Source organism: Ricinus communis, chromosome 8, assembly GCF_019578655.1.
Source record: "Ricinus communis isolate WT05 ecotype wild-type chromosome 8, ASM1957865v1, whole genome shotgun sequence".
Lineage (NCBI taxonomy): Eukaryota > Viridiplantae > Streptophyta > Magnoliopsida > Malpighiales > Euphorbiaceae > Ricinus > Ricinus communis.
In genome coordinates, this window is record NC_063263.1 from 8,364,894 (window position 1) to 8,383,745 (window position 18,852).

Sequence of the window (18,852 nt, forward strand, 5' to 3'; positions counted from 1 at the left end):
TTAATTAAATACTTTTTCCTCCAATCCCTCCTCTCCTTCTCTCTACAATACCACCAATATCCGAAGAAACTGGTATATTTTTCTTTGTGTTTGAATGGATCTATTGAATTATTTCTAACATTTCTAGTCTTTTTATTTTTTGTCAAAACGTTTCTAAGTAGTCTTTTAAAAATCGTTCTTTTTAGGGAAAATGCTCAAATTTGCCCCTAACGTATAATCACCGGTGCAGATTGGCCCTTTAAGTTCTTTTTAGCCAGCTGCACACAATATCTCGTCAAACAGAGTTCTTAAGCTCCTCTTTAGAATGGAGCTGAATAACGGAAGAAACTTCCGTTAAATGCAACTGAGGTGGCAAATGGTAAACTCTCTATCACCATTTCCCATTCTCTTTCATCACTTTCCTTTCCATAGAAACTAAAGAACCCTAAATTAATCAATTGATTTCAATTAACCCTAATGTAAGTAAAATCCCTTGCTACACTCCTTCCATCAGCTGTTTGAAAGATACCAATCTCCTTCCTCTTCAAAATGTCCTTCGTGAAAAAGAAATAGGCCATGTCAGGCCTTCCCCAAGGTCCATAAACAGTAAAAAACCTTCAACCAGTAATTGACAAACCATAAATATGATTATACGAATGAGCAATTTTCTCTCCAACTTTCTTCGTACCTGCATGTAAACTTGCAGGTTGATCAGTTTTATCCTTCTCTGAAAAGGGCACCTTGAGATTCAATCCATAAACTGAACTCGAAGAAGCCCAAACAATTGCAGGTTGTGGGTTTACTGAATTACAAACCTCAAGTAAACTAACAAAGCCAACAATATTACTATTGACATAAGACTTTGGATTCTGCATTGCATAACGAACACCAGCTTGAGCAGCTAGAAATGCATTACATGAGTAAAACGCACCGTATCGAAAATCTTGTTCAGCAATACCATATCATTAATATCATCTTCAATTACAAAAATCCCAGACTTCTCTAGTACCTTATGTCTACCGCTTTTAAGGCTAACATCATAATAATGATTAAGATTATCAAGCCCAAGCACACCATCTCCCCTACGTTTTAACGCAACTGGCATATGGGTACCTACAAAACCAGCAGCACCAGTGACTAAGACTGTTAAGCCAGAGCGTGACTTGGGACGAGCCGATTTAGCTACTTTTTTTTTATAGTGGCAGCGGCGGTTGAGACGGTGGTCCAGCGGTGGTGGGCTTTTTTAATAATAATAAAAAATCTTTCTTAATCGGATTTTGGGGTTTTTCTTATGGGGTCTTTGTAAAAAATGGTGGTGGGTGTTTTTATAACGGGGAGAGGAATGTAGTGGGAAAAGTGAAAATGAGAAAGTTTGCGAATTTATTGAGAGAGGAGGCTGAGGTTTTACCGTTTTAGAATTTTGACTAGAATTTTGTTGTTGAAAGGTTGAGTTAGATTTAGGGTTAATTGAAATCAATTGGTTAATTTAGGATTCTTTACTTTCTATGAAATGGAAAGTGATGAAAGAGAATGGGAGATGGTGATGGAAAGTTTACCATTTGCCACCTCAGTTGCACTTAACAGAAGTTTCTTCCGTTCTTCAGCTCCGTTCCAAAGAGGAGCTTAAAAACTATGTTTGGCGAGATATTGTGTGCAGTTGACTAAAAAATATTTGGAGGACCAATTTACACCGATAATTATACGTTAGGGGTAAATTTAAGCCTTTTTTCTTCTTTTTAACACTTAGAAAGAAGAAAAAGAATAATTATATGATCTCAAGTCTCTATCTACCTTCATTTTTTTTCTCCAATTTTAATCTTCTCCTCTTTTGTTTTCTTTTATTTTCATAACAACAAATCAAGAACAAATTATCCCTTGTATTTGCATAACTAGACACGCACAGTCTTTTAATTGTTATTTTTATTCAATTTTCATTAAAGAACAGAAAAGCAAAGGAAAGTAAATTGATGAGTTTATTGATTTTGATAAATGGGTTTTGTAGAAAAGAAAAGAAAAAACATTAATTGATTTTGATAAGTGGATTGTAGAAGAACAAACCCAACAATCTCACCGATCACCGACAATCACTCTACTTTATTAATCCCATCTTCTCAGGCTGCTTTATTGTCGTCCGATTTGTCCCACTTTTACTATGTTGGTTACTATTCCCAAACCATCAACTCTTGTCATATTCACGGCCTCCGGAATTGGTCTTTCACCGCAAGACAACACTACTCCTTTGCTTTTGGACTCTAATGGTTCTTGTTCCCTTGTTAATGCATATTACAGGTTCATTTATGACATTTCTTCTACTTCAATTGCTTTTCTTTTCTTTTCTTTTCTGTTTTACTAGTACAGATGCAACAGCGAGGAAGATGGTGAAAGCCAGAGCGTTGCTATTAAAAAATATATATATATATATATAAACAGTTTATTTTATTTTTTTTGTCATTTCTAAGTGAACATATGTAAAACAAAGTGGGTCCACTCTAATGAAAAGTCAAAAAGACTGTCACGTCGTCAGCAAGTAACGAGAGTTATTTTTTGCGGTCTAATTAGGTGCCAAACGGACAAAAAAACATATTTCTTCTACTATTTACTTCAAAAAGTAAATTAGGGTCAATCCATTTGTTTGTTTAAATGTCAGAAGGGTTTTTTTTTTTGTGACCTTTCCTCTTACAATAAACGCTAATAAAATTTTATTAAAGAATCTAATTTATTAACTACTAATTATTAATCATTAATTATTAAATATATTAATAAATCGAATTAAATATATTCTAATTCATCATTTATCTTGATATTAAGGAATGTATTACATTTTTACTTTTTTTTTTTTCAAATGTGAATGTAATGAAATGAAAAAAATGAGAGAATAGTGTTTATCTTTTTAATTTTTTAGTGGTATGAATAAGAAAATAAGATTTCTATCCTTTAATTACTTAAAAAGATAAAAAGTTTAAAAATGCAATGATAAATGTGGTTATAAAATAAAATAAAAAAATAAAAAAAAATGATGTGGGATTATATAAAAGAAATTATTTAAATTAATTTATTATTCAAAAAAAGCCACTAAAATAACTTAATTTGTAAAATTGATTTAAAATATGATATCAGACATTTTCAACTGATTCAAATATTTGAATAAAAAAGAATCTTTTAAACACTAAAATAGTAAGAATTGAGAATTTAAGAGATTAGATTTATAATTTTTTTTATTTAAATCTAAAAAGAAAAAGGAAAGAGGTGGTTTAGAGCTTTAAAAGCATTTGCAATTCTGACACTGGACCAATTAATCTAATTATTATATGCACAGCAACGGGGCCACCTGTAACATTGAATATAATATATATAGAAATGGTCTTTTTAATGGGCATTTGTAGAAAATGGGCCGACAGAGAAATAATATATGAACTCAGTCAATTTCTTGCTAGCTATCATTAATTGATTTGCTGGCAATGTTTAATGGTGGTAACTTTTAGGGTATAGAAGACTATTAAGAAAGCTTGAACAGCTTGTTTGTAAATAGCATTTAACAAATACTGTAGAATTGGATAGTACAAGTGATTTTTGTGACTGATTTTTGCTTTTTAGAACAAATAATAGAAAGGGCTTCATTAATTTGTACATATATTCACAGGGGATGTTTTAAAACATATCCAATCTTAAGATTTATGAGTATGCTATTATGATGTATAAAATATTATTTTTAGAGTTTTATAAATCAAATCTAACTTGCTTTGTCGATTGAGCCTAAAGTATAAATAGATGGAGGCGTGAGTATTTATATATGCTATGTTATCAATGAAATATGTTAAATAATAATAAGAATAATACTAATAGAGCGCAGTATTAGGTCAAAATAGTAAGTAAGAGGTGAAATAGACTTCTTTTGTTTTTGGTTTTCTCAAATGATTCAGAAGTAAATTAAAAAACCTACATAACAGATCTTCAGGGGAAAATTTTAAAGCATATGTACAAATTGATGCTTTGAATGCTAGCATTACCACTTTGAACAACTCTCATCTTCTTTCTCCAGTTAAATCACGTTCAAGGTGATTATCAAAAAAAAAAAAAGGAAAAAAAAGTCACATTCAAGGCCCTTTATAAGGGTGCCACTGCGTCAGAGTAAACAATCTACCACACACCATCGTTATAGCAAAATGGGTATCAGCTATAGAGTTGCCTTGTTTTCTGCCTTAGCTTTCGCATTCCTAAATGGTGATTATGCGCAAGATACTATTTTTCCTGCTATATTTACATTTGGTGACTCAGCTATGGACGTTGGCAACAATAACTACCTTTCCACTTTTTACAAGGCAAACTATCCTCCTTATGGAAGGGATTTTGCCAGTCATGAACCGACAGGGAGATTCTGCGATGGCAAATTGGTATCCGACATAACAGGTATATATGTGTACAGCTACAAATCATTAAAGTTCTTGAGACTTGCTAGATAGGTCCTATTTATTCTGCTCATGCATGAATCAATTTCTTTTGGCAGCTGAAACCTTGGGGTTTAAGACTTATGCACCAGCATATTTAAGTCCAGATGCATCAGGAGAAAACCTTCTTATTGGAGCTAGTTTTGCGTCAGCTGCATCTGGTTATGATGATAAATCTTCCATTCGGAACGTAAGGATTCTCTGGTTTATGGTGTCATAGTCTTCAGATCCAACTTTATTTACCCTTCGACTCATTGACAAAGCTCGTGCTATGTTTGTAGGATGCTATTACATTGCCTCAACAGTTGCAGTACTTCAAAGAATACCAGAGTAGGCTGGCCAAGGTAGCTGGTAGTAACAAATCTGCAACCATCATCAAGGATGCGCTGTACTTGCTTAGTGCAGGCACCGGAGACTTCCTCGTGAACTACTATGTTAATCCTCGGTTACACAAAGCTTATACTCCTGATCAGTATAGCTCTTATCTCGTCAGAGCATTCTCAAGATTTGTTAAGGTGTGGTGCTATTATTTCTAAATGCTTTAATAGCCCTGTGCAGAGCTTGAAATGCAAATTTCAGAGGGAAAAAAGAAATTGTAATAATGGGGTTAGGACTTAGCGGTATCAAATTCGTTCGCAAGCTGTGGTTGCAAGTTGTAATACCTGTTGGAGCCTAATTTACTTGAAGAGGAGAAAATAAAAAGAAAAAAATATAAATTTTTATTATTTTTTATTTTTGTTATAATATTTTTTCCTTAAATACTTTTATTCTTTATTACTCACTTTTCTTTTTTTTATTTATATCTCTTCTTCTTTTTTGTCTCTTTGTTTATTGCATTTTTAAAAAAGAAAAATTAAGAAAGAGAAGTATTTGGTTAAGTTCTTATCTTTTTTTCTTTTTCTATTTCTTTTTCAACTCAGTTTTACAAGAAAATAAAACCATTTTCTTTATATGAAAAAATAGCTCAATATCATACTTTTTAACAGATATATTACCTTCGCAAATAAATTAAAAATTTAATTAATTTCCTCCCTTTTATTAGATCCAATTTTGTTTGAAGATACAAAATAATTGATTTAAAACAGTGATTTGATTCTTTCTTTTTTATTAGAGATGAAGGAAAATGAATAGTAGGCTCTCTTCAATTTATTTATTTTTTATTTGGTTAAATGCAAAAATGAAATCCTTTCTTTCTTTGAATTTCTTGAAAAATAAAATAGCGATAAGGAATAGATAGAGGAAAAGAAAGAGAGTGTTTAAATCAATTTACTGTTAATTCAAATTAAATAGTATAAATATTTTAATCTGTAGAATAGATAAGAAATACTATAGTACATGTAATTGAGCACAAATTTGATTGAATAAATTAAAAAGAAATACTTTAAATATAAAATAGTAAAAATTGAAAAGTTAAGAAATTAAATTTATAATTTTTTCAAAAGAAAATAATGGGTTGGTTTGTTTGTTTGATGAACAGGGTTTGTATGGCTTGGGGGCAAGGAGGCTTGGGGTAACTTCACTCCTACCGTTAGGTTGTGTTCCTGCAGCTCACAAGTTATTTGATTCCGGTGAGAGTGTATGTGTCTCCAGGATTAATAATGATGCCCGGAAATTTAACAAGAAGATGAACTCAACTGCAGCAAACCTACGAAAGCAACTTCCGGATTTTAAGATTGTTGTCTTTGACATCTTCAGCCCAGTGTTTAACCTTGTTAAATCTCCTTCAAATAATGGTATAACTAACAAGCATTATAATTAAGAAGGCAGTTATGAGTTATGGAATGGTACAATGAGGTGAATTATTTTAACAATCTATTTTCTTTTTTATGTTTGGAATAGGTTTTGTGGAAGCAAGAAGAAGCTGCTGCAAGACAGGGACTGTACATGAAGCTACAAATCCATTGTTGTGCAATCCAAAGTCTCCTAGGATTTGCGCCAATGCCACACAGTATGTGTTTTGGGACGGTGTCCATTTATCAGAGGCTGCTAATCAGATTCTTGCAGATGCACTGCTCGCTCAGGGCTTCTCCCTCATCTGACAGGAGCTTGCATGTGGCGTCTGTTTGTCATTGTATAATTTCCCTTTTGTGTGCTACTGCTGTCTTATTCAGAAACAGTTCAAAAGCCTATCTTGATTATCTTGCGGCTTTTTTCGTAACTTTTCGTTTTCTTTTTCTTCGCCGATGGCTTTTTTTTTTTCCTTCTTTTTCTTTTTTTCTTGGGTTACATGTGTTAATGGCTTTCAATTCCTCAGTACGATTTGGGTCAGTACACAAAGATTTAACGTTATTTCTTCAAGTTGTTCTCCATTTCTAAATTGGTAACCTTCAAAGTAGCTCCATCAATATTATCTACTAAATAAAAAGCCTGCTCGGATAGACTATCTAATTCTCCGGAAAGGATCAATTTAAATCCTCTAATAGTTTTTGCTAAACTGACATATTTCTCCGGGGAACCCATAAATACTTCTGCTACAAAAAAGGGTTGTGATAAGAAACGCTCAATTTTTTGTGCTCTTGCTACAGTTAAGCGATCCTCTTCGGATAATTCGTCTAACCCAAGGATATCTTAGTTGTTGAGAGAGTTGCCCAAAAGCAGTATATAAGGCATACCCAGTAAAACTTACAAGTAAACCAGATATAAAGATAGCGACTAGGGTTGTTGTTTTCATTATTATATAATTTAATTTCAAGACCACAATGGATCTATGATAAGATCATTTATTTACAACGGAATGGTATACAAAGTCAACAGATCTCAATTAATACAAATAGGATTTATGGCTACACAAAGCGTAGAGAGTAGTTCTAGATCTGGTCCAAGACAAACTGTTGTAGGGGATTTGTTGAAACCATTGAATTCAGAATATGGTAAAGTAGCTCCTGGATGGGGAACTACTCCTTTGATGGGTGTCGCAATGGCGCTATTTGCTGTATTCCTATCTATTATTTTGGAGATTTATAATTCTTCCGCTTTACTAGACGGAATCTCAATGAATTAGATTTACAAAAACCGCTATTATAGTCGAATCTGGAGAATATAAACTCAGAAACCCTTCAAAATCATTAAGAATATGGTAGGAGGGCCTGAGCCTTTGATGAGCAAGAAGCCAATGTTGTAATTCTTGAGGATGATTCTTTTTTTATACTGAATTCTAAAAATGATATTTTTGCAAAAAAAAGAAAAAAAATGTCATCTATACCGTGTTTTTGGGCTATCATAATATGGCTTGTTGAAGATATTTATTAATTTTAAATAATATAATATATTTTAATTATTTAATATTAAAATATTATATATATATATAATAATAATAATATCTAGCATTAATTATATCATTTTTCTATTAATCGTACTATATAATAATTCTAAATAATAATTTTTTCAAATGAGATATAACTACTAAAATGAATACAGTGCAAAAATTTTATTTAGAAATATAAGTCCTACTATTACTAAAATAATTAAAATTAATCATTTGAATAATTAGCCCCTACCCTTAACTAATCATGTTAGTTGATGTATTCGCTGGCAAGTGGAAGCAATAGATTTCTTTTTTATGTTAACTAGAATTTTTGGAAAGGAATAATTACAAAGATGAAGTTTGGCGTATTTGACACTTACTGATTGTAGAAGTGTTTATTTCATCCCTCCTTTTACTATCTACTTTCCTTTTCAATTCGAAGAAGCTATTGCCACCCACTTCCATACTCACACCAGCCTCCCTCACCAAAACCATGTCCAATTCCTTCCATTTAACCTCAAAGTCCTTAAACCTTTTTTCAAAATATTTGATTCATTTTACTTATGCAAAAAGAGTCAAGCTTAGAAACAGATGGCTGAAAATTTATTTAAAAACTCTTTCCTTAATCAAAACCCATTTGGACATTTTATCAAACATTTTACCTACAAGCTTAAAGAATAATTTTAAAACTAAAATAATATGAGAGTAATAACAATATTAACGTAATCATCAATTGAAATTGAGCCTCAATTAGTTTTCTTCTTTAGTTGTAAAAATAGAAATAAAATGAGAGATTAATTACAGTTTCGTTTTGCACATACATTAAATTTAAGAAGATATCAATGCCAAAAAAAGCAACAAAAAAAAAAAGAGAGATAAAAGGAGAAAGAACAATATGGCAGCAGTAGTAGCTAATCCAGATGGCGTGTCTTATGTCAAATAGCCCTTTATTGCCTCCATCTTCGAGCTGTGGAGGAAGCTTATTCAATCGTCGCCAAGCAGTCCTCTCTTTTATGCAGTGGTGGCTGGTTATGGCTACAGCAGAGCCGCGTGGAGCCACGACGCTGAAGTGGGAGGCGGAAGAGGAAGCGGATTGTGACTGAGAAAAGAGATTGATCAACCTTTTAGCTGTCATTGGTAAATGAATGAGTTACACAGCTTCTGCCATTTGGGTCCAGAGTTCAATTTTCCCTTGAAGTAATTTCATCCTACTTGCACTATAACAAAACGGGATGGATGAAAATGTATATTATTAAAAAATGAAGGATGTAAATGTATATTATGTCAAATCTCACGGAGATTTTTATAAATTTCTCTTTTGAAAATCATGTTTTTAATAATTCAATGTTATATGCATATATAATAAGAAAAGGTACATTTTTGCCCTTAAGGTTTGATGCAAGGTGTAGATTAGCCCTTAAACTATTTTTTAGCATAATTATATACTTAATCTTTGGTAAAGCTACAGTTGAAGCTCTTGTTTATAACAGAAAAATTGATGCATTTACTTAATGATGATGTGGGTAATGGCAGGAGCTGTCATATTCTTTTAATAAAGAAAAGAAATTGTCGCTCCTTCTTCGTACATACTCTGCACCAAAACATCTAATTCCCAAAAAAAGCTTTGTACAAGAATGACCATTTTTAAGCAAAAGCCCATCGGTCTCAATATGCAGGACGAGACATTCATAGTTTTAGCCAAAGTCACAACTTCTCCACCATGAATTAATTTCTGTAAAAATATCAATTCTCATTTCTAATTTGAGGGAATGATTAATTTTTTTTGTAAAATTAATTCAATTCAAGCTCTTGTTTTAATTTCAAGAAATAAAAACAAATGTGTTTTGAAATTAAACACACGTATTAAATAAATTAAATCTATATTGTACATCCATAGCAGAAACAAATTCCATTTCACAAATGATAAATCAGGCATTGGTCTCTCTTGTAGAGATTTATAGTGAAATTAGAGAAGACGATTCCTTTCATAAAAACAAATACAGCAAAGACTGCGCCAATCAGGCTATTACAAACACCTACATTTAACAAGCTTTATGAAAATAGTAGTGCGAGTATGTTTGAAAGTTAAAATGCACCGACTAGTAGTTCAAGCACCGATTAGCTGTCTTGGGCATAGCTGCAGGACCAGCATCTGCAACCTTCTTCAAAATGTTGACCTCCTTTAGCACTTGGGCTGTCCTGTGAGCTGGTAAAACAGAAGAACTCGGGGAGTTGATAATCTCTGATAGCATTCTGGCATTATTTCCTGAAAGGTCAGGCTGCACAAACACAGGGAGAGGGAGTCAATTGATTATTAAAGATACCATATGAAAGTCATTAGCTAGAATGAGCTCATAATTCCTGAACCTTAAAGTTAGAGAATCCAAGAACCTGAAAATTCTCAACATGGGGGTGAACATTCCCAGTGACTTTCTTGGGGTTACCAGAAGTTTTTTGAGTAGCTAGTAGTCTTTTGAGATTATTTCCTGCAGCTCCAACTTTATTCGGCGAAGATTTCGTATACCTAATGATTTGAAATCCAGGATGTCTATGGTTCATATTTTGGTCAGAAAGATTAAAGGTTGCATGTTTCATAGCCTGCAAGACAGAAAGCAGGGAACAAATCAGCAAATGAAATAACAGCATGATGCAAAACTTACACTCAAAGAAGCAATACTTGTATCGGAGATCAGTTAAAGTTTTATTTCATTTTAACAAACAATCAAGTCTATCCTGTGATTTGATAATAGCAGCATTACATGTAGAACCGCGTTATGGCATGTCATTTTCTCAGAAATACAAAGCAATACCAAGAATGCAGAATCAGAGGCAATTTCTTTTACTTAATTAAAGAAGATAGAGCATACAGTCATTTGGAAGGACTGATCGGTGGTCTTCTGAGAGTCTTGATCCATTTCTGCCACTGGAATCTGTAGTTTAAAAGCATATAACAGTAACAAGCGGATTAAAGAAAGGCTTATTAACGAAAATGTAGATGCAGAAAAGAGAATCCTTACATATGCAGAAAAATGCTGATGGTAACTTTGTGCTGCATAAGGATGCTGGAACCCCATATTTGCACCAAGATTGTGATATGAGAATGTACGGTTCAGGAAAGGGACTTGCTGGGAGTAAGGATAGAAATTGTAATAAACTGGACTGATTGGGGGCGGAACAACACTGCTGTCAGAAAGATATGGTGGCTGAGATTGAGGCACTGAAAAGTACGTTTGCAATGCCAGTTGGCGATCCCTTTTGCACTGTGCCATTGCCACATAGAGAGACTTCCCTTGAAACACGGCTCCTGGCAGAATATTAACATCAGATTAGATAAGAAAGAACTAATTATCCTCCAAGAAATAGAAGCACAGCAAAAGCTTTGAGAGGGGAATTTAGCTTACCATTCAGAGCATTCAGAGCTTTCTTTGCTTCTTCAGGACTTGAGAAACACACAAACCCAAATCCCCTACTTGCACCGTTATCATACCGCATCACTTTTGCTGAAACTATCTTTCCACTGCAGCTGAAAAGTTCTTGTAACTTGTCATTATCAATACACAGAGCAAGATTTTTCACATACAGATTTGAAGCCTTAAACTTCTCCATATGAGTATTGAAAATGTCCTTGTATTCATGTTGTAATATCTTTTTTCTCTCAGCTTTCGCTTGAGCTCTTCCCACAAACAAAGTCCTGGATTCTGATTTCAATACCAATAATATATGTTAGAGAAGTTGATCCTTAGAGAATGGACAAGGGAAACAGGGAGGAACAGGTTCCGAAATCTACCTAATTGATAACCATTCAAAGCATCAACAGCTTTCTTAGCATCTTCTGGTGACTCGAAGTCAACAAATCCGAAACCTCTGGATTTTCCATTATGATCCTGCATGATGACAGCACTGATAATCTCCCCAAATGCAGAAAACATATTGTGAAAGGCATCCTGAGTCATATCCTTAGACAGATTTTTAACATAAAGATTTGTAAATTTCAGTTCGTCATAAGATGTGGCTGTGGTCCTCTCACTTTTCTTGACAAATCTGGAAACGTACCTGAGAAGAACATGGCAAATAAGGTCAGTAATAAAAAAGACGAAGCCAGCCATTAAAATCAGCAAATGTGAAAAGAAACTAAGGCAAAGCAAAGCAAAACACAAGTAGAAGTGATAAATAACTAACAAGTCTAGTCTATTCCATCACTTGAACCAAAACAACCAAGAAACAAGTAAGTAGGTTTAGTAGCTCTTCAATGTTATGCTTATACATGCATCAGAATATCTGATTCTCGTCATCTCCACTCGATGCTTAAAATTGGAGGGAGCGAACAGAATTGTACTTGGTATTTTATATTTGGCCTCATTCAATGAAAAGTAATCCATGAAGCATAAAAAAATAGCACAGAATAAAAAGACATCTAGCAAACAGTCAACATGTATTTCATAGAGCACTAGCGAAAACAACAAAATGGCGAGAGTAAGTAACCAAGACCGACAATTTCTTTTCTTTAAGCATAGTATCATGGAGAGCAGTTCGAGCAGCCAAGGCAGAATCCTCTGAATCAAACTGGACAAACCCATAACCCTTACTCTTGCCATGTTCTTCAACCACTTTGCAAGACAGTATAGTCCCAAATTTGGAAAACAAGCTCTGCAAGCCAGCACTGTCAATTGAAGCATCAAGATTCTTCACATAAAGATTGCCGATACCACTCTTTCTAGCACAAGGGTTTCTTTGACACCACATTATCCTCATGAGTTTGCCTTTCAAGTATGTGTGATTCAGGTTAGACAGTGCTTTATATGCTGATCATAAAAATGGGGGAGAAGAAAAACAGGAAACACATTGCCATTAGAATCAATGTAAAACTAGTACACTTCCAAAAGACTACAATGAAACCAAGATCTAAAGGCTAATACAACGAGCCACTGGGTAAAGAGTAGTTCAAATAATACCAGGAAATATTTAGTGAGAAAAGAAAACAGAGTATAATATGTTAGCCAATTCACGATACCGAAAAAGAATTATAAGAAAAAACAAAAACAAAAAAAAAGAGGGAAAAGAAACCAAAAAGACAAGAAACAGAGAAGTCGATAGAAGTCAAGAAACGAGAGGAACAGAGCTCCAATATCTCACCCTTTCTTTTTTTCCTTTTCAAAAAAAAAATATACAAAAAGCCCCATCAAATGCAAATCAATTAAGAAAACAAAGTAACCTGAACTCAAAGAACGAAATAAAGAAACACATTAACACGTAAAAGAAAAACTCAAGAAATCTCCATTTCTTAAGCAATTAACGAAACCCATTTTCTTGTAGAGTAGGAAATTATACGAACAATTATGTAATGTAAAAGAACAGCTGCTACAAGAAATGGTTGTTTTTAATGAAGAAACAGAGAAAACAAGCTAATCAAACCAACTTAATGAAGAAACAAAACCCAAGAAATGTAAAGAATATTATACCGTCGTAAGGACGGTAGAAGTTGACATAGCCGTAACAGAGAGACCTGCCGGTAAGTGAGCACCGGCAAAGGTGAACATTTCTAATGGGACCCATTGAAGAAAACACAGTCCTGAGGTTCATTTCTGTTACTTCTGGGTCCAAATCACCCACGTATAGCGACAATCTTGGTCGCGGATCACCTGGAAGCTTTAGTGACACGAGTTGTTCCATCGCCATTGATGATTTTTCTTGATTATAGAGAACAAGAATTAGAAAAAGAAAAGAGAGCTGTAGAGAGAGAAAAATGGGGATTGCCTTTTTGGGTTATGCAGAGGGTAAGAGAGAATGAGGAGGGAACTTTAGTCTGTTATAACGGTGTGCTCGTGTGTGCGCGCTTGTTTTTGCAAGTGAAATCGGAGAGCACTCGCGGAGTGTATGATAAGCTATATACTCGCTTTCTAACTATGCCAAATTTGCTGAGCTGGCCCCACAACGTACCAAAAATGATGTCGTTTTTTGAGAGATCAGGAGCCAAGTGTAGAAGTGGACAATAAGCAACTTCACCTTCATGAACCAGTAGGATCATTAGACCCATTTGGACAATTGTCTCTCCCCAATTCATGTGCCTATTTATTTAATTTTCCCCGTCCGACTTTTATCAACTTTGGTTACTCTTTATGCATGTTAATGTTTGAAAGAGAACATGAACAAACCTCAACTTCAAGTAATAAGAATTAGTGGTATGACTGACTAAGCTGGTGAGTGGAAGAAACATTTTATTGTCATTCAGAATGCTTCCAATTTGTGAAATTAATTTCTATGGTATTTGATGCATTTACACTGATTAATGTACTGTTTGCTAAAGGCTTGGTAAGAGTGTACATAAACTATTGTGAGGTTGCTCGTTGAAAGGGCCCAAATGAATCAACTGATGCTGATTTTTTATGCAATGTTCTTGTTCTATTGCCAGAGTCCTTCAAAACTCCTGCAAACTTCAACAATTCGGATCTCTCAGCAGAGACAGAGCCCTGCTCAAGTTGATTTTCTGGTGACAAATGGCTCGCATTTAACCTGCCTGACAAAAATCTCCTGTGCCCATAAGAGGATCCAATGTCACTATTTCTCCTGCCAATTTCCATATCCTTCATTTCATCCATTCTTGAATTCTTCACCCCCTGGATATCAGCAGGATGCCTAGAAAAATGTCTAGATAAATCCAGGGACAGACTTTGTACTCTGCTATATTGCCCGTCACTTGCTGCATCAGTTCCTGTTGATCTACTTGAACTGCCACGTGGAGAATCAGAATCTTCTGCTACTCCAGTTTTGTCCATTGATGACACGTGATTATGATGTTGGATTTCTTTTCCCCGAATAAGTCTCCTTAGCTTGTTGAAAAATTTGATTTTGCTGGAGTTGCTGGTTTTTGGTGAAACTACAGAATCATCGAAGTCCCCTGAGTCTATGACATAGGAAGTATGAGAGGATGACCACTGGTCAGACTCGAAATCCATAATGTTGATCCCCTTCTCTCCCATCTCTTCACTATTCGCGTATTCAAGTATTAGCTGCTTTGCTTTCTCCTCAGACTTGGGACTGAGGGATTTGCTTAGATCTCTGGCAACTGTTTTACCATGCGCAGGCTGAAAATTGCGCAATTCATATCTCAAGCATGCATTTACCCATCGAAGATAAACTAATTCTTCACAATCTTTACATCGGTCTGCATGGAGTTGCTCAACTTCCTTTACTAGGTGGTCATTTTCCTGTTTTAGCTTGTCGCTAAGTTCTCTTAGTGCTTCTGTCTGCAAAAAACAAAAAAGAAAAACCTAAAGTAAAAGTCCATGGATAACAAATTAAAAGAAAGATATAAAGTCGGGAACAAACAAATTACCTCTGGATCTTCAAGAACAGAATTTGCAAGGATTTTGGCAGACTCCAACTGACGAGCCAATTCAGAATTTTCTAAAGTCAATCTATGGTTAGAATTCCTTAAATCTTCTGCCTCAACCTCCAAATCCTTCAGCCTTTGCAACTTCACCTTAATATCTGAATCATTTGCAGCAGCCTTGAGTTCTTCCTCTTGCAACCTACTTACCCTTTTCTGAAGGACTAAGATATGTTCCTTATTCTGCCCAGCTTCAGACTTTAGCCTTTTCCTCAGCAATTTAATTTTTGATCTTGCAGCATCAAGCTCGGCAACAATTTTTGCATGATCAGCGAATTGTGCCTGTAGTCTTTGATTATCTGCCTGCAAGGACTCGATCTTGAGATTGAAAAGCTTAGTTTCCATATTACTAATTTTCAATCGATTCTGCAGCTCCATCATAGCCGTTTCTTGCTCTTTAAGGCCATAGAACTCGAGCAACTGGAACTCTAGGTTCTTCTCTCTTTCTCGAAGCATTCTCACCATGGTCTTCAGATGTCTAATCTCTTGCTCGTGATCTTCCTTTTCAACAGGTCTAACTGCTCTTGGAGTTTCCACATCAGACCTAGGTGATTCTTTTGGAGATATTCCAGCAGTGGTGGCAGCTAAGTCAAATTCGTTCACAAGATCAATAAATTCTGGCAAGAGGTACCCATCTTTATCTCCATTTTGTCTACTGCTTGGAGAGAATACAGCCACAGGATTATCAAATTTGGGCATGCATGTATCTTCCTGCTTGACAGAAACCCAGAAATAGTTTTCATGTAATTGAAGTCCAGAAAGAGCAATTCAACCAGCTCTTTAAATCTTAAAAACTAAAAACAACAGTTATTACAACCCAAGGATAAGCATATCTTTTCATTACAGGAATAAGAAAACCAGCATATATAATCTGATACTGGCAAAAATTAAAGCAACTAGCTTGTGTAATAAATTAATAAAAAGAACTTACATGTTTATCTGCAGAAATTGACGGGATACTATCTAGTGTGGATGTTCTCTTCATTCCAGCTCTTCTTATATCCTTGTCAACTTCAACAGCATGATCTGAAATGCAAACAAATACAAACCAAAATGTATACCCAACTATATAAACCCATATGGAAAAAGAATTAAGACAAGAATAATCAACTAAAGATGTGCACAAACCTGAAGAGCAGGGGGATTGAGGAGGCTTAGAAAATTTGCCTCTTCTATTTTTCAAGCGAGAATAAAGAAATCCGGCGAAAGAAAGAGCTAAAGCCACCCCAAATTTGACTAAAACGGGCCTAATATCTTTCTTTTCTTTCATCATTTTAGGACTTCTAATTGCATTTAAATCATAGAAAGAGAGAAATAGATATATAGGTCCTCTTCTTCATCATCCTCCATCTATACAAGGCCCAGAAAATGAAAAATATTAAAATGTCTAAAATCAAATTAAGAAACAGAATAAACAAATAATATGAAAAAGCTGCAATATCCATACACAATTAGCATTAACCTTATACATACACAGAAACCAAAAATAGGAAGAACCACGACTTAGATAACCAAAAGAAGCAAACTTTAATTCCCAAAAAAGGGAAGAACGATACGACTCCATGTATATCACCATGAACTTTGATTCTTAACATAAAGCTCGCATATTTAATGAAAAATAAAAATAATAAAACAAAACAAAATAAGAAGCACATCTATCAATATCCTTACATAGGAAGCTTGTAAATGCCCAAAAACGAAAAGGAAAAAAGGATATCACTCAAACCATCAAAGATAAAGACATGAAAATGATTAAACAAGCAAAACACAAAAACCCATTTGAAATAAACTCCAATCATACCTAAAAAAAACAGTAACAAAAGAAATATAATATAACCCATCTCAAATTAAGCCAAAGAGCTTCAATAAAACAGATAAATAATCAAAACCCAATTCAGAACATTGCTGATTTTGATAGGTAAAAGAAACAGACGACTTACTGTTAAAGAAAGTTGCAGCAAACGCATTGATTCTGAAGTGAGAATAAACCAAACAGTAATGCTTTCTGATCGCTGTTTTTATTCTGTGTTAAAAAATTCATATATTTTTTGTCTCTCTCTCTCTCTCCGAAGTTAAAATCACAATCAATCTTTAAATAATAAAAGCTCTTTGCTTTCAGTTTTTGAAATAAACAATATATAGTACAACACGCAGCCTATTAGGTTTTGTCGTTTGTCTCGTTGAATGTGATGTCCAAATCTCTGGTTACACAGAGAAACTGATGGATTCTGATTCCACAATTTCCATGTTAATTTCTTTTAAGGAATTTTTTAAAAAATTCCAAGTTGATAACCAAAACAGAAAGAAACTCGAAAATAATTAGTTTTTTAATTTTAGGCCACAGGTTACAAGATTAACTGTTTATTAAAATTTAGAAAGTTCGATGTGATGTTTTTATTATCTGAATGTTAGTTTTTTCTTTTGGTTTTAAATTTAGTTAATCAAATGACAAATTTGGTTCTATATTTAGAAAGTTTGCTCTGTGATTAGTTTATACTTTTATACTGTTTTTAAATTTAGAAAATAAAAGTATCCAGAGAAAAATTTTAAGTTAAAGAGTTTATAAATTATAATCTGTTTGATTTTCCCTCCAATTTCTACTCATCATGGGCTGGTTACAACTTACGAATCTCGAAAGGTTCCAGAATCAGTTGGCCCAATTCTTTTCTTTTATATTTATTGGTTTTTCTTATGATTTAAAATTTTTAAAATAATATATTTATTTAGATTATTAAATAAAATAATAATAATATAAATAAATAATAGATAAAAAGACTCTGATTGAGATTTATTTCAACTCTATCGATTTTTACTCAATAAATTATGTTTGTGTGACAAAATTTTCTTAATTTTCAAAATGTATGATTTTAGTATCAAAACACGTTGCAAAATTTTAGACTAAGATGATTTGGTGGCACAGAGAAATGTGAGATTGATGCAAAATTCTAGAAAATCAGAAAGGTACTACTAGTTATGTATCTTGAATTCAGATTATTATTATTAATAAAGTGGGTGACTCAATTAAAGCTTCCACACTTGGTGATGAATATATGAGTAATGGACTACAAAATGCCAAATCACCCCAAATTATGCAAACCAATAGCAACCATTGGAAGAAGTCTACTACACATGTGAACTACTATAGTTTTTCTAATCGTGACTTTATTGTAAATCAAATCCTGACAATGACACTAATGGCCACAATTTCACATGAAAATTAAAGAAGCCCACCTACCCAACTTGCAAGAGAAAATTTTTTGTATTCAATTTGGATACGATTTGCTAAACTTTGTGGGCACTAACAAAAGAATTTAATATTCATTCATGACTGTATGTACTCAGTCACATTGAGTCATGTCACACCCTACTGATTCACTCAATATTACTTATTCTCAATTAACATGATTAATAAAGAAATTATATAACAATAAAATAATTGATAGATTCAGACACATGAAATAAACATACCCAATTCCTGCAGATTAAATCCCTTGCTGGATCTCACAAAAGAAACAGAGAGAAATCAAGTTGTGTCCTCAGAATATAAGCTGCACATGACCAGATCATACCAACAGAAAAACCAATCTCAACTAGTTCTTTTTTTTTTAATCTATTTATTAATAATGAAGTCAAATATATTTTCAAAATGATCTAGACTGCAGGAGATGAGATATATTATTTAAACCTTGTGCAGTGATGAGCTCAAGCCTCAAACACAATTATATATAGTGATTACTAGTTATTTTTCCAGTTCTTACAAATGATAAATAATTAATAATTAATATTATGATATAATT

At 33.7% G+C, this 18,852-nt stretch overlaps 3 protein-coding genes and 1 pseudogene across 3 annotated transcripts; 1 reads left to right on the forward strand and 3 right to left on the reverse strand.

Moving 5' to 3' along the window:
• Positions 1-349: 349 nt before the first annotated feature.
• Positions 350-1,538, reverse strand: LOC107260999 (annotated as a pseudogene).
• Positions 1,539-3,870: 2,332 nt separating this feature from the next.
• On the forward strand, positions 3,871-6,809 carry LOC8281618 (GDSL esterase/lipase APG). Its single transcript, XM_002515888.4, has 5 exons — positions 3,871-4,386; positions 4,484-4,614; positions 4,706-4,939; positions 5,902-6,157; positions 6,264-6,809. The coding sequence occupies exons 1-5, from the start codon at positions 4,143-4,145 to the stop codon at positions 6,461-6,463; spliced, it is 1,065 nt and encodes a 354-aa protein (XP_002515934.1). The 5' UTR covers positions 3,871-4,142; the 3' UTR covers positions 6,464-6,809.
• Positions 6,810-9,561: 2,752 nt separating this feature from the next.
• On the reverse strand, positions 9,562-13,728 carry LOC8281956 (polyadenylate-binding protein 4-like). Its single transcript, XM_048378152.1, has 8 exons — positions 13,128-13,728; positions 12,161-12,470; positions 11,456-11,721; positions 11,070-11,366; positions 10,686-10,972; positions 10,536-10,598; positions 10,060-10,266; positions 9,562-9,947 (listed from the first exon to the last, which is right to left on the reverse strand). The coding sequence occupies exons 1-8, from the start codon at positions 13,342-13,344 to the stop codon at positions 9,768-9,770; spliced, it is 1,827 nt and encodes a 608-aa protein (XP_048234109.1). The 5' UTR covers positions 13,345-13,728; the 3' UTR covers positions 9,562-9,767.
• Positions 13,729-13,866: 138 nt separating this feature from the next.
• LOC8273754 (protein CHUP1, chloroplastic) lies at positions 13,867-17,286 on the reverse strand. The gene is made up of 5 exons (XM_002515893.4): positions 16,996-17,286; positions 16,184-16,405; positions 15,987-16,081; positions 15,002-15,766; positions 13,867-14,912 (listed from the first exon to the last, which is right to left on the reverse strand). The coding sequence occupies exons 2-5, from the start codon at positions 16,326-16,328 to the stop codon at positions 13,995-13,997; spliced, it is 1,923 nt and encodes a 640-aa protein (XP_002515939.1). The 5' UTR covers positions 16,329-16,405; positions 16,996-17,286; the 3' UTR covers positions 13,867-13,994.
• Positions 17,287-18,852: the final 1,566 nt, after the last annotated feature.

Coding starts and splice junctions, on each gene's coding strand:
- LOC8281618 (XM_002515888.4), top strand. CDS start 4,143: ATGGGTATCAGCTATAGAGTTGCCTTGTTTTCTGCCTTAGCTTTCGCA. Junction 4,387..4,483: donor ATTGGTATCCGACATAACAG/GTATATATGTGT, acceptor TTCTTTTGGCAG/CTGAAACCTTGGGGTTTAAG. Junction 6,158..6,263: donor TAAATCTCCTTCAAATAATG/GTATAACTAACA, acceptor TGTTTGGAATAG/GTTTTGTGGAAGCAAGAAGA.
- LOC8281956 (XM_048378152.1), bottom strand. CDS start 13,344: ATGGCGATGGAACAACTCGTGTCACTAAAGCTTCCAGGTGATCCGCGA. Junction 11,722..12,160: donor ATGCTTAAAGAAAAGAAATT/GTCGGTCTTGGT, acceptor TGTTCTTCTCAG/GTACGTTTCCAGATTTGTCA. Junction 10,599..10,685: donor ATCAGCATTTTTCTGCATAT/GTAAGGATTCTC, acceptor TTTAAACTACAG/ATTCCAGTGGCAGAAATGGA.
- LOC8273754 (XM_002515893.4), bottom strand. CDS start 16,328: ATGATGAAAGAAAAGAAAGATATTAGGCCCGTTTTAGTCAAATTTGGG. Junction 16,082..16,183: donor TCAATCCCCCTGCTCTTCAG/GTTTGTGCACAT, acceptor TTTGCATTTCAG/ATCATGCTGTTGAAGTTGAC. Junction 14,913..15,001: donor CTGTTCTTGAAGATCCAGAG/GTAATTTGTTTG, acceptor TGTTTTTTGCAG/ACAGAAGCACTAAGAGAACT.